The sequence below is a fragment of the Amia ocellicauda genome, chromosome 15, assembly GCF_036373705.1.
Source record: "Amia ocellicauda isolate fAmiCal2 chromosome 15, fAmiCal2.hap1, whole genome shotgun sequence".
NCBI lineage: Eukaryota > Metazoa > Chordata > Actinopteri > Amiiformes > Amiidae > Amia > Amia ocellicauda.
Window position 1 is genome coordinate 21,649,548 of NC_089864.1, and position 15,190 is coordinate 21,664,737.

The following is a 15,190-nucleotide window of genomic DNA, read 5'->3' on the forward strand; positions in this document are numbered from 1 at the left end:
CTGTGCATTCTCTAAACGAGAGCCATGCCCTACCCGGACCTAAATGTATGCCTTTTCTATGAAATAGTGCCCTTCCAGGTCACATCTCCCGTCCTGGAGGACTGTAGTCCAATAAATGTTTGCAAGCCTTTCTGAATCATGTGCACTTAATAACTGCAAGATGTTCTTAAATGGATCCAGATATGCCAATAATGGGATGAATCAGGGGATCAAAGGAGATGTTACAAAAAAAGATCTGTGCATCATCTGGGTACAAATAGTATGAGAAACTATGAGGGAACCAGGGCAACCCCCATGCTCATTTTATTTATGTGGGGGTCCATATTTTATATTCAGTTTCAGATACAGGTAAACCTTGCTTTGCACAAGAGATAGGTTCCAGAACAATTTGTGCTAAATGGGTTAATACATACATTTAATTAATGGGGAGAGGTTTCATAAATGAGAAAATGAACATGACAATGAGTTAAATAAGAATATAAATGTGCTTTTAATCAGAAAATTGGTTTGATGAATTAACAATAATACAAAAATATTCATTTCAAACTCCTCATAATATCTTAAATTCAGGTCCTACTGCAGTAGTGCTAATTCCTGACCCTAAGCACCCCAAAACTTAAACTATAACACCAAGCCTTGTGCTCTTTCACTTTATTTTAGATTCTCCCTCAGAACTTTCACTCTCGGCACGTTTTGGGCTTATTTAACGTTTTCTTGTATTTTTTTTTTAATTAAATTAAACTAAATGGATCGACTTGTCAGCACTTGATTCAAGAAGAGGGGGAGTCACATTGTAGAATTAAAATACATTTGTTTTAGATTACTGAACATAACCGAACATTTGTTTTTAAAGGACTACAGGTATTACCTGCTTTGCACAACCCCACTATGCACGGATTCGGTGTATCACGGATGTATGAAATGTATATATATATATATATATATATATATATATATATATAAATAAAATAATCATAATAAGTTAGCAAAACTGGAATGCAACACACACATTGCACAGATACATGGCATAACAGTTTTAAAACAAACTTTTAGACCACATTCATTTTGTGTGCAACTGTCGGCCTCAAGTGGCAAATTGTAGTACTACATATTAATATAGCTTAAAAATACATCGTTTTCAAAGACGTTTTGATTTGCAGTTTAGAGAATTATTTCAGTAAAATCAATGACATGTTTCAAAAATGTAAAACATGCATCACCGTTGTGTATAAAACTATATAAAGCACTTTTCCCTACACACAATTGCAATTAGTTAATCATTGTGATTTTGATTTTAATGAGTAGTACATTTAGCAAACATCTTGAGAAAAAACATGATTTTTGCAGTTTTCCAGAATGCCATATTTAATCAATACATGAAATGCACATGATCCCCAGCACTTCAATAATAAAAAATGACCCAATGTAGACCCAATCGAGACACTGAAGGCACAGAGAAATGAGCTTTGAAAATCCCAGGAATTAAGTGAAGGGGGAAAAGTCATCAGTGGAGCAGGGGGTAAAGTCTGTTTTATGCACCCTCGAAGCACAATGGTTAATGTTTCAGTAACTGCACACTGCAGGATGTCTTGACATGGAATTCGCTAGGGTGCTGTGTGTGCCTCAGCACTGATGTCATCGACACCAACATCACGAGGGGGCTCCCTGCTGACAAACATGAAAGGAGAGACTCTACACAGAATACAGACCTTTTCTAGACAGTATGTGTGTATTCATAATAGGGAATTTTGTCAGATTCTTTCACAGCTCTGTTGTTCCGGATCACCATAATGCAAGATATACTTCTTTTAGAAATCATGTACTTATTCATGCGCAATGTTTCTGTATTAACGCTGACAGGAACTGTGTCTGCATAGAGAACATGCTATGGGCAGCGTGATTGGGGTGTTCTCGAGTACATTAATGACTGTATAGAGAGAAGAATTGTGAACCTGGTCCTGTCTCTTAAACGGACAGGTTTAAAAAGTGAATTACAGCCAGTGGCAGCACCATTGAGGGACACCGCAGCAACACATTTCTGGCACCACCTTTGTTTGCAGCAAAGGAAGGCAACCAAAATGTGGCAACAGGGAACCCTACTCTTGTAATGCACCCAATGTATTTGTTTTCACATTTAACACATTGGGCTACCACAAGATCAAATTTGGTTTCTGTGGCATTGATAATTTACTGGGGTTGAACTCAAGTGAAATGTTAGTACAGGAAGACAAACATGCATGTTTGTGGTCTGCTACAAAGCAAATATATGGAAATGATAGGAAGGAATGGCGACAAAGGTAAATACTGATCTGAATTCAGAGAAAGTCCAGACAGAATGAACCAATAACTGTGAGGGGAGTAGACAAGGCAAAAAATACAGAACGTTCCTCCCATATTTTGATAGGGCTGAAAAACAAATAAATGGAATGATTGTTACCTGCTGTTTAAACAATACACAAACTATCTCAGAACAAAAGTTACCAAGTTGTTTGCCAAAATGGTAAGTCTGAAGGTATGGACAACACAATAACAATATCATAACAGATATATTAAACAATCACTGAAACAAAAAAAAAAAACAAGCAAATCAGTATATCTACTAGTCCAAACAAAACCTTTTCTAGACAGTATGTGTGTATTCATAATAGGGAATTTTGTCAGATTCTTTCACAGCTCTGTTGTTCCGGATCACCATAATGCAAGATATACTTCTTTTTGAAATCATGTACAGATATAACAGATATATTAAACAATCACTGAAACAAAAAAAAAAAAACAAGCAAATCAGTATATCTACTAGTCCAAACAAAATTATTCATGTTGACAATTAGATTATCATAATTTGTTAAGGCGTATAAATTCAGGAATCTCACATTATTCAATATCTTTCATGTTTTCTTTGGTTTTGGTCGAATGGAAAAAACTGAGTCATTGTGAATCTGGGGGGACAAAGTCGGGTATTAAGTTTGGGTTCCTGCTCAAAGTTAAAGCATGATTTTATTAAATGAAAGTGGTAAGCACTTTTATTGGAGCTCGGCCAAGTGAACCATGACAACTGATGAGGAACAGCTTTACTTACCTAACAGATGGAAGTTAAAAAATGACCATGTACTCACTGCCATAGGTGCAACATGTGCCAGAGAGATTATCCTTTAAACCTGTCAATTATATATCCTTGTATAGGCCTGGTGCAGCACAACTGATATATATGAACACTTTTTTATAATTATTTAGTCAACTTGGAGAAACTGCAGCAAAATGAGGGTCATCGATACCGTAAGCCATTTATTCTGAATTGTTTGTATAATAAAATGATAGGACAGGGATATAATAAGTTAAAATGCAAGATAGGTTTGGGTTGATTCATGTTTAGTATGCCAGAAAGATTACCAGGGCATTGATTTTCCCCATTATGCACATTTATAGTTGTGTAGAATGCAGAGGCACAGAGGAACAGATGTTGAATTTGTGTTAACCATTTCTTCCCCATTGACAGAAACTATGCTTTAATCTCCGAGTGTTTTGTTCTACTGGTAAACTACTGATGAAACTATCTTGTGGTTATGCTGTGTTCTCATTTAGTCAAATCACACTGCCTGTATGTTTGCAATACTAATGAATGTTAATTTATTGGATTACTCAATCAACGAATCACTTATCTATAAATCAAATCAATAAACGATCAAAATACTTGAATTTAACATTCACTTTTGAATAAATATACTAAAATAAAATTGAACTAAAGTATCGTTAAGAGTACTAGTGTCGCCTTGAAACTAAAATTAAATCTAAATGTACTTTTTGTCTGTACATGTTTGTATATATTATACCACTGATTGCAATTTGGGAATTGTACTTCAATATCTGTGTGTTAGCACAGACATCACTTCTCATTATGAAGTTTCATATTGAATTTGCGAATACAGAGGTACCAACCATGGGGACCAATGAGATTTAATTTCAGTATAGATTTTCAAAATTGTATAAACCGGTGTCGGTTTATGGAATTTCCTCCCAATTTGTATTAATTGGTGTCAGTTTTTCGTTTTCAAATATAAATCAGTTGCAGTTTTTAAATTTCAAGTCAAAACTATTATTTTATTTGGCATTTCAATTCAATCTGTCAGTCATTGACAAAAGGCATTATTTACTTTTACATTGCATTGTTTTTACATTGTACTATATTGTATACAACTGTTTTCTGTTTTATTTGTTATTACTATGATAGGGACCTGATCCTTCAAAGGTATATCGACCAGAACATGAGGCAAATAAAACAACGGAAGAGAAAACTGGGTTCAGGAATTTTGAGGTAGGCCTACAGCTCCCAATTCTCAGTGCAAGCTCAGTGCACTGAAGATAAGTTGTATACCTGAGCTAATTTGCAAAGTGTGCCATCACTGTTAATATAACTGTACATCTTCTTTTGCCCTTCAGAGTGGGGATCTTATTGAGCGGGTGTATAACACCTACAAACTGATGCACACCAACCAGACCATGGACTTTGTGAAGCAAAAGGTATGCATGCTTTGTTTAGTATTCATTGCACAACAAAGTGGATGACTTGGGTTTATGCTGCCAATCCAATTTGTAAGATAATTATAAGACATTTTACGGTGTGTTTCTTTGGCAAACGTGAAGTGAATACAGCTTTAGATAAGCAACAAAAATGTGTAGATACTTGGATGTAGTCGCTGTGACTGACCCCACCTGTACTTGGGCCATTGGGGCGTGTCTTCTCCACGATCAAAGCAGCGGTCACTCGTTTCACAATCGGCTCTGCTTACAGCAGGGAGTGCAGGAAGTAGCGCCCCTGCTGGAGTATGAGTCTATAGCAGGGGAGTGCAGGACTTGGCCTCCCTGCTCGTGTCTCATGGTCACACACACTTTAACACCAGAAAAATAAATAAACTAAACTACAAACAGTCCACCAAACAGTCAATAAACTAATCTAATTCGTTCATAAGCTGCCATGTTTTTTAAAGGGACCCAGTCCCTTTTTCTCACATTGCACACTTAAATACCAAGAAGATGCACCTTCCCTGTAGCATGCCGAGTGGGCCGGGTGCAGCCACACCAAGATGACTGTCATGGAAAGTCTGGATGCTCTGGACAAACTGGTGGATGAGTCTGACCCCGACGTTGACTTCCCCAACTCGTTCCATGCTTTCCAGACGGCGGAGGGGATTCGCAAGGCACACCCTGACAAAGGTGAGGGTGTGAAAAGAATAAAAATACTGCATAGCTTTAACCAAACTGGAAGATACTACATTTTGTGATCATGCATTGACAGAGTGTATTCAGTCTAACTGGTCCATGACTGTAATGTGACAGATTTAATACCAAGTGGGAGGACTGGTCATTGAGAAAGATGTGTGTGAAGTGTAAATTAAGTTCCTGTTTTGTGCAAATGGAAAGTCCTTTTTTACTGAATGTTGAAATGATGGCATCTCAGAGGGTGAAGTAATAATGAAATAACTGTCTGTCCAGAAGCTGAAATGATTATCTTCTTTGGGCGCCGAAAGGTAATGCTCACACAGAGCAGTTTACAATAAAGAGATAGCTTATCGAGAATCAAAAGACAAAGACTAATCATGCAATATGATGCATCTGAAGGTACACTCAATAAAAAGGGATGTTGCTAGAGGAATTCAAAGCATCTTTCCTAAAGGTCAGTACAGATTGGCAGCTTCCAGTTGACATTCATTAGTGAGAAGTGTAACATGCAAGCAGAATAGTGGGAAACACCGTATTGCACAGATCTGACCAAACGCCTACATTGATCTTTTTCATTAAAGCAGAACAGGCACCCATTTTGAGAAATTGCTCCAGACTTCAAACAACATTGGAACCCTCAGATGTCTGTCATTTCAACATTTAACAGCATTTACAAACAAAACTTTAAAACACATTTCTCTGCACTGTTAAAAGCAACCTATTTTCTATTTCATTTAAACATGTTGAGATCTGGAGGGAAGGGTTGTTTTGCACGGTTTAAACCAAAAAGCAGACACTGAGTTGGAGATCACTTGCTTAAAGTAATCTAGACCAACACGGTAGTTTTCTCTGAAATACTTCCGGTACCACATGCCAGGCCAGGGAGACAGGCAGAGATTAGAAAGCTTGGTGTAGGGAAGAGGGGTTAAGGTTTATGGAGCATTGGTCTTTCTTCTGGGATAGATGGGGCCTGTACAAACCGAACGGTCTACATCTAAACAGAAGGGGAGCTAATGCATTGGGAGAGCGTATGTGCAGTGAAATTGAGAATCATTTAAACTAGGAACCAGGGGGGCAGGGAGCTCTGACAATAGGATATGTTCCACTAAGGAAAGAAAACCAAGGGAAACTGCCAGTAGGAAAGTCCTGAAATGTTTGTACCTCAATGCCAGGAGTATAAGGAACAAGATGTTAGACTTGGAAGCCACAGTGCTGGTGTGTGACTATGATGTTGTAGGAGTGACAGAAACATGGCTTAAAGAAAATGATGGGGATGAATACAAGTTGGAAGGATACACACAGTTTAGGAGAGACAGGCAAAATCGAAGAGGCGGTGGGGTAGCATTATATGTGAAAAATGACACTGAGGCAGAAGAACTCAAATTAGATCCCAGTAACGGAACAGAATCTTTGTGGGTGAAACTTTTTAACAAGAGATCTGGAGGATTAGTGGTAGGAGTGTGTTACAGACCACCAAACTCAGATATTCAGAAATATGTTGCATTGTACAGTGTAATGAGGACTGCATGTAGCAAGGATGTGGCTGTTATAATGGGGGATTTCAATTCCCCAAACTTAGACTGGGAAAGCCCAGTGGGGACTACGGAAGCAGAAATGGAAATGGTTGAGATGGTAAATGACTGCTTTCTAACTCAATTGTCAGGGAACCAACCAGAGAGAGCACATGTATTGACTTGATCTTTTCAAATGACCAAGATAGAGTCAGAGGGACACTAGTTAGAGAACCAATGGCAAATTGTGATCACAATATAGTTAGCTTTGAGGCATTCTTTCAAAAAACAAGGTCCAAGTCTAAAACAATGGTCTTCAATTTTAGAAAAGCAAACCTTGAAGGTATGAGATGGCACTTAGAAGAGGTAGACTGGAGCACACTGGATACAGAGTTAGTTGAAAATGGATGAGTATATTTTAAGAATATACTACTTGAGGCTCAGGAGCAATTTGTACGAAAACTTAGCAAATTGAGGAACAAAAAACACTGGCCAAAATGGTTTAATAGAAAATATAAAGAGGAAGAAAATGTTGTATAGCGCATACAAAAGGGATGGTGATGAAACAAAATACATAGAATATGTTGAGCTGTAAAGAGATCTTAAGAAAGGGATCAGGAAAGCAAAGAGGGAAATAGAAAGAAACATAGCTCTTGGAGCTAAAACCAATGCAAAAAGCTTTTTTCAATACTACAACAGCAAGAGGTCAATAGAGGAGGAGGTGAAACAGATAAAGGGCAAAAATGGAGGTATCTTGGAAAACGAACAAGATGTGGCAAATATTCTAAATTTCACAGAGGTTTTTACAAAAGAAAAAACAGATGACATGCCACAGGTTGACAATCAGTCCAGTCAAACCCTAAGAGAGATCAGGATAAATGAGGAGGAGGTACTAAAGGGACTAGCAGAATTAAAAACAAACAAATCACCTGGGCCAGATGGGATATTTCCAACACTACTTAAAAAAATGAGGGAAATTATTTATAGGCTGCTAACTCGATTATTCCAAATGACACTTAGAACAGGGGATGTGCCAACTGACTGGAAGACAGCAAATGTCATACCAATCCACAAGAAAGGGGACAAAACTGAGCCAGGAAATTACAGACCAATCAGTCTCACCTGCATCACCTGTAAAATGTAGGAAAAAATTATTAGACACAAAATAGAGGAGCATCTCAATGAAAACCATATTCTTGGAGATAGTGAACATGGGTTTAGATGAGGCAGATCATGTCTTACTAATTTATTAAAAAATGTTGAACATGCAACTGCAGCTGTAGATCATGTGAAAGCATATGATATGATATACTTAGATTTCCAAAAAGCTTTTGATAAGGTTCCACACCAAAGACTGATCCTCAAATTGGAAGCTGTAGGCATTCAAGGTAATGTAAGTAGATGGATTGTGAACTGGTTGATGTATAGGAAACAGAGGGTGTCGATTAGAGGAGTCGCTTCTAACTGGAGTGAGGTTGTTAGTGGAGTTCCACAGGGATCAGTACTAGGGCCTTTGCTTTTTCTAATCTATATTAATGATCTGGACTCTGGGATAGTTAGCAAACTTGTCAAATTTGCAGATGATACTAAAATACAGTGAGGGAAAAAAGTATTTGATCCCCTGCTGATTTTGTACGTTTGCCCACTGACAAAGAAATGATCAGTCTATAATTTTAATGGTAGGTATATTTTAACAGTGAGAGACAGAATAACAGCAAAACAATCCAGAAAAACACATTTCAAAAAAGTTATAAATTGATTTGCATGTTAATGAGGGAAATAAGTATTTGATCCCCTATCAATCAGCAAGATTTCTGGCTCCCAGGTGTCTTTTATACAGGTAACGAGCTGAGATTAGGAGCACTCTCTTAAAGGGAGTGCTCCTTATCTCAGCTTGTTACCTGTATAAAAGACACCTGTCACAGAAGCAATCAATCAATCAAATACCAAACTCTCCACCATGGCCAAGACCAAAGAGCTGTCCAAGGATGTCAGGGACAAGATTGTTGACCTACACAAGGCTGGAATGGGCTACAAGACCATCGCCAAGCAGCTTGATGAGAAGATGACAACAGTTGGTACGATTATTCGCAAATGAAAGAAACAAAAAATAACTGTCAGTCTCCCTCGGTCTGGGGCTCCATGCAAGATCTCACCTCGTGGAGTTTCAATGATCATGAGAACGGTGAGGAATCAGCCCAGAACTACACGGGAGGATCTTGTTAATGATCTCAAGGCAGCTGGGACCATAGTCACCAAGATAACAATTGGTAACACACTACGCCGTGAAGGACTGAAATCCTGCAGCGCCCGCAAGGTCCCCCTGCTCAAGAAAGCACATGTACAGGCCCATCTGAAGTTTGCCAATGAACATCTGAATGATTCAGAGGAGAACTGGGTGAAAGTGTTGTGGTCAGATGAGACCAAAATCAAGCTCTTTGGCATCAACTCAACTCGCCGTGTTTGGAGGAGGAGGAATGACCCCAAGAACACCATCCCCACCGTCAAACATGGAGGTTGAAACATTATGCTTTGGGGGTGTTTTTCTGCTAAGGGGACAGGACAACTGCACCGCATCAAAGGGACGATGGACGTGGCCATGTACCGTCAAACCTTGGGTGAGAACCTCCTTCTCTCAGCCAGGGCATTGAAAATGGGTCGTGGATGGGTATTCCAGCATGACAATGACCCAAAACACACAGCCAAGGCAACAAAGGAGTGGCTCAAGAAGAAGCACATTAAGGTCCTGGAGTGGCCTAGCCAGTCTCCAGACCTTAATCCCATAGAAAATCTGTGGACGGAGCTGAAGGTTCGAGTTGCCAAACGTCAGCCTCGAAACCTTAATGACTTGGAGAGGATCTGCAAAGAGGAGTGGGACAAAATCTCTCCTGAGATGTGTGCAAACCTGGTGGCCAACTACAAGAAACGTCTGACCTCTGTGATTGCCAACAAGGGTTTTGCCACCAAGTACTAAGTCGAAGGGGTCAAATACTTATTTCCCTCATTAACATGCAAATCAATGTATAACTTTTTTGAAATGCGTTTTTCTGGATTTTGTTGTTGTTATTCTGTCTCTCACTGTTAAAATACACCTACCATTAAAATTATAGACTGATCATTTCTTTGTCAGTGGGCAAACGTACAAAATCAACAGGGGATCAAATACTTTTTTCCCCCACTGTAGGTGGCTCAGCAGATACAATCTTGGCAGCACAGGCTATTCAGAGGGACTTAGATGATATTCAGTTGTGGGCCGACACCTGGCAGATGAAATTCAATGTGGACAAGTGTAAGGTAATACATGCAGGTAACAAAAATGTCCACTATAATTACACTATGGGAGGTACAGATCTAGATGAAGTAACGCATGAGAAAGACCTAGGAGTCTATGTGGACTCCTAACTTTCTCCATCCAAGCAATGTGGGGAAGCAATAAAAAAAGGCAAACAGAATGCTAGGGTATATTGTCAAAAGTGTAGAATTGAGAACAAGGGCAGTAATGTTCAGACTGTACAATGCACTAGTTGGAGCTCATCTGGATACTGTGGACAGTTCTGGGCTCCACACTTCAAGAAAGATATCACTGCTCTAGAGGCAGTTCAGAGGAGAGCAACCAGACTTATTCCAAGTCTGAAGGGAATGTCCTACTGAGAGACTGAGGGACCTGAACCTTTTCACCCTGGAACAGAGGAGACTACGTGGGGACTTGATCCAAGTCTTCAAAATTATGAAAGGCATCGACCACATCAAACCAGAGGAGCTTATATTAACCCATATCATTGTATGTGATGTTGTGCTTAATGCCTGTGATTTTGCCACAGATTGGTTCCAACTGGTGGGCCTCATACATGACATTGGGAAGATCATGGCTCTTTGGGGACAGCCGCAGGTCAGTGGACAGTAGAGTTCATTAGCAACCTCATAATGGAAACTATATCCCAGAGATCATTTCAATCTCGTGGTCACCATTGAGGGTCTGGACAGGAGTCTTGTTGTGTAAAAAACAAACAAAAATCAACAGCTTAAAAAAAAACTAAAAAGATAAGCTACATGCATGCAATCATTTATTTGTTCTTTTTGGATATGTATGTTTTTATTCAGGTATCATTCATAGCTGCAAACAAATGGAATGGTCCTATAAATCAGTTTCAAACACAACCTGCTATATAATAGTGCTTAAAAAACACTTTAAAAATGAATCAATATAATGTCTTGTAGTCCTTGTGCTTTTATACATCTAAGAGGACATCTTAACTGTATATCAAGCAGGTAATATGTAATAGGAGTTGCTCCAGCTTGATTCAGGGGGGTATACTGTTTCTCATTTACTAAAACACAATTCCTGGAAGCATTGCACAATTCTCAAACAGCCAAACGACTCATTCCTTTCACACAGCTTTCACGCATTTCCAGCACGAAGCTTCCATTTCAAAATGTATTCAACATCTTGCAAAACCAAACAAGTGCACCAAATCCTGAAATACACTTATATTTTGTGTTTACTCAACAGGAATCACACATGATCTGGACATTTGCTTACTTTTGTAAACTTTGTGAAAGTTGTGATCTTTTCTTTGTTGAGGTTTGCCATTTGTAAGAACAGTTTTGAAAACTGTGCTGACAGTTTCTGGAATATTACATTAGCAGTTGTGAAAAACAAACTGTAAGTCACACAATCAGTAGATTAGGCTTTATATTGACGCAGGAGGAAAAAACTAAAAATATCACAAGCACCAACATCAGGGGATGTCACCATCCCCATAAGCAACTGATGAAGCCAGTGAGGAAGGATATTAGCTGTACTAATTGTTTAGTATCATGAAATCTAGTTAGTGCTGGTCAGCTTTTCTGGTGATCCCTCAGACACAGCAGGCCATTATATTCCTGACTCATACAGCTGAGACAATGCTGTGTTTGATTTCTGCACCTCACCATTATTTATGATTTATAGGACTCAGGGAGTAATATTGGGTGCATATGAAATTAACTTAAACAGTTGTCATGGTAGAAAGTCACCTCTAGTTTAATTCAAACAGTCCATTTACTTTCAGAACATTTAAAAAAATACTTGCTCCAATGCCAAATCAACTGTGGTAGCGACGATGTCAATAACTGTGCTCATGGGGGGGACCTTGTTGATACAGATTCTTGACTTTTCCAGTGGGCAGTTGTTGGCGACACCTTCCCAGTTGGCTGCCATTTCCAGAATTCGATTGTTTTCAAGGACTCTACCTTTGCGGAAAATCCAGATAACAACAACCCATCCTACAAGTACAGTAATATTTCAGGCTTTGTTACAATGCTTAACTTTAAAACATCACAATGTTTACAAATGGGAGGATGCTATTTTGTTTTGCTTGTTTTTTTGACTACATTTAATTGTGGACATTAAAGCCAACAAAGCCTGTGAATGTGTCTATAGAAACTGGACTACTAAACATAATGTTAAATTAATTCTCTTACAAAACTCCTCATGAAGTGACCTAACCTGCAAGGGATTTCGCCCAGCAAGTCACTTCAGATATTACCTGAAGTCATTTTATCATTGCATTTATTTAAATCATGATTTTTATCATAATTTGTTCCTAGCACCAAATATGGGATATACAAGCCTAACTGTGGACTGGACAACGTGTACATGTCTTGGGGTCATGACGGTGAGTGTCTCATGTGTTCCATTCATGTATCAATTTTGTTTCTTTGAGTATGTCTCTTAGTTATATCTCCAGAGAAAAAGAAAGGTCCATATTCACCAGAATAACAACAATATTTTGCATTTAAATGTCTTAAATATACTTATGAATGGTAAATATGAACATACTCTTTTGAAATTGAAATTTTAAGCACTTCAGTCTCCTCAAAAAGACTTTCAGGTTTCAAAGATTCTACTCAGACAGATTTCAGCAAATGCTTAACTGATGTGTCCTTCACTTTCCTTTCAGAATATATTTACAGGGTGATGAAATTCAACAACTGCTCTATTCCAGAGGAGGTACGTCTACAAAAACATTTTGATACAGCTTCGGGCTGAAAAATAGTACCCACATCACATAAAGCATGTGTAAAAATAACTCAAATGAAAGGTTTTCACATGTTTCTTTCAAGGGCTTGTACATGATTCGGTTCCACTCATTCTATCCCTGGCACACCCATGGAGACTACACATATCTCTGCAATGACAAGGATCTGAAGATGTTACCTTGGGTGAAAGAGTTCAAGTGGGTAAAATGCATACTAATGTAAATGCTCTACACGGATTTAACATTTAAAAACGCCGAAGAGATACATTGTGTTTAGTCTGCATCAAAACCCTGCTGCAAATTAATTAAGACAGGGAAGACAGCAGCTTTGTTGTCAACTTTCAATGTCTTGTATAGTACTGCAAGGAAACGGCTGGTTGGGTTTAAATGCAATCATAAATTCCCTGTTGTAGTGCACACATATCACTCGCATTCCTCATAAGATCACAACATATCACTCAGGTGGCATGTCTTTAAAAGCAGGTCAATCGCTATCACACATTTGAGTGCTGTAAAGTTCGGGAGGAGGACCGACCCCAATCTCGCATCACTCTTGTTCCTAAGCATGACCAGTCAGGTTCTCCCCCATGCACACACACAAGCATACATGTCATGTGACAAGCTTCCCTTCCCCTGCGTCAGAAGCTTTGCTAAATCTAGAGCCACAACCACGCTCACTTCTATACAAAATACTGCCCCGAGAAATAGCACCTCTCTCCAGTCTCCTGCCGAAAACAGCTTTAAAGGTCTCACTAGATTTCACCACTCAAGACCTCATTTATCTGTAATAATTGTGCACTACACCCCAGCACAACAACAACAACAACAACATGGTAAGAAGAAAGGTTATACAGCCAATCAATCATGTTTTTTCAGCTAAAATAATTTTTTCATGGTGTCTTCACAGCAAATTTGACCTCTATACGAAGAGTACAGACCTACCTGATGTTGAGAATCTGAAGCCATACTATCAGCGTCTCATTGACAAGTACTGCCCGGGGAAGCTGTACTGGTGAGAAGATGCATCCGTTCCAGGTGTCTGTATGCGTGTGCTGTAAAGGAGATCCACTTCAATCATGTTGTATAGTAATGCTTTTGTCTCAATCTTCTCGCTGGGAAAACAAAGTATGTTTTTTGTAATTGTTCCTACATACATGTTAAATATGTCAAAATAGGATTCTACAATATTGTATCCCAGGAGTAACCCTTAACATTAGTTTATTACAACTAAAATGCAATTATATTAAAGATTTGGGTTTTCATGTAATAAATACGCTTCTGTAGCTGTAGATCAGATCAGAGCTCTTGTAGTCTTTACAGATGTGTGCTATTCAAAAGGTCTGCTTTCCTGTTTGCCCTGTCACACAGCCGTTATCAAACATTGCAATAAAATGCAGATAACATACGACAGGATTGGAAGCTGCAAACTTCAAATACCCGATTCAAAACAAATTGAAGACTTTCAGGAACTGATTTGCTAAGATTAATAATATAATTCCCATTATCTTATTAAATTATAAGAATGAATTAAATGGATGCTTCAGACATGATCTGGATTGGAGTTTATTCAGTAATTAAAAAAAATGGCATGAAAATAACTTCCAAAATATAAATATTAGCTGTAGCAACATTCAACTTCTCCGTTAGCCCCCAGCTCCATTCAACAGCTCTACAATAACTCAGCTACAACTACTCTGTACACAGGGCTGCAGCACTACTTATATAGCTAGCCTGAGGAACCACCCCTGAACTAAATCCTGCACATATGTCCACAACAAGAAAATTCTAGCTTTCCTAAATGTAATGGAGGCAAATCCAAACCCACATGCTAAATATGTATGAGCTCTGGAAGCTTCCATTTTCAAAAGGAATAGAACCTAATGACAAGCTAGACTTGCAAAGTACACATATAAACCAGACTACATTACTTTCTGCTTTATACAATTTTGTGGAGAAATAAGAGTGCAAGAGCTGATTATATAATTTAAACACACAATTAGGGTTATTTTGTTTTTAAATCACTATGAACTCTAGGCTAAACAATCATGTTCAGTCTAATTGAGATGTGACTCATTCAAGGAGTATTTATAGCCAGCATACCTACCGTCTTGCAGGTAAGAAAAAGATTCCTTCTACACCTCCTTCCAAAAGCATCTTGCACTTCAAACAAATCTCAGTAATACTTTTATAAATTGGGAGGTTGGTTTTATCAACACAAATATCTACTCCAGTGCTCATGAGCAATATAACACATAATGTAGTTAAATGGTCAAGAACATTCACTTAAATATTTGTACGGCCGTTAACATTTTAGTATATACTAATTTTTATATCTTTGTGATCTGTTAATTAGATCACAAGAAATAAGCGGAAGAACAAAGAAATGTACTGTGAAAAAAGCCAAAGGAAAGTTAATTAAAAAAATAATAATCTTTAGGTAAC

The 15,190-nt window shown here is 38.3% G+C and overlaps 1 protein-coding gene across 1 annotated transcript; it reads left to right on the plus strand.

Moving 5' to 3' along the window:
* Positions 1–3,149: 3,149 nt before the first annotated feature.
* Positions 3,150–14,042, plus strand: miox (myo-inositol oxygenase). Its single transcript, XM_066723922.1, has 10 exons — positions 3,150–3,276; positions 4,229–4,312; positions 4,438–4,518; positions 5,049–5,211; positions 10,550–10,617; positions 11,890–11,999; positions 12,318–12,385; positions 12,671–12,720; positions 12,834–12,946; positions 13,656–14,042. The coding sequence occupies exons 1-10, from the start codon at positions 3,259–3,261 to the stop codon at positions 13,762–13,764; spliced, it is 864 nt and encodes a 287-aa protein (XP_066580019.1). The 5' UTR covers positions 3,150–3,258; the 3' UTR covers positions 13,765–14,042.
* The last annotated feature ends 1,148 nt before the right edge of the window (positions 14,043–15,190 follow it).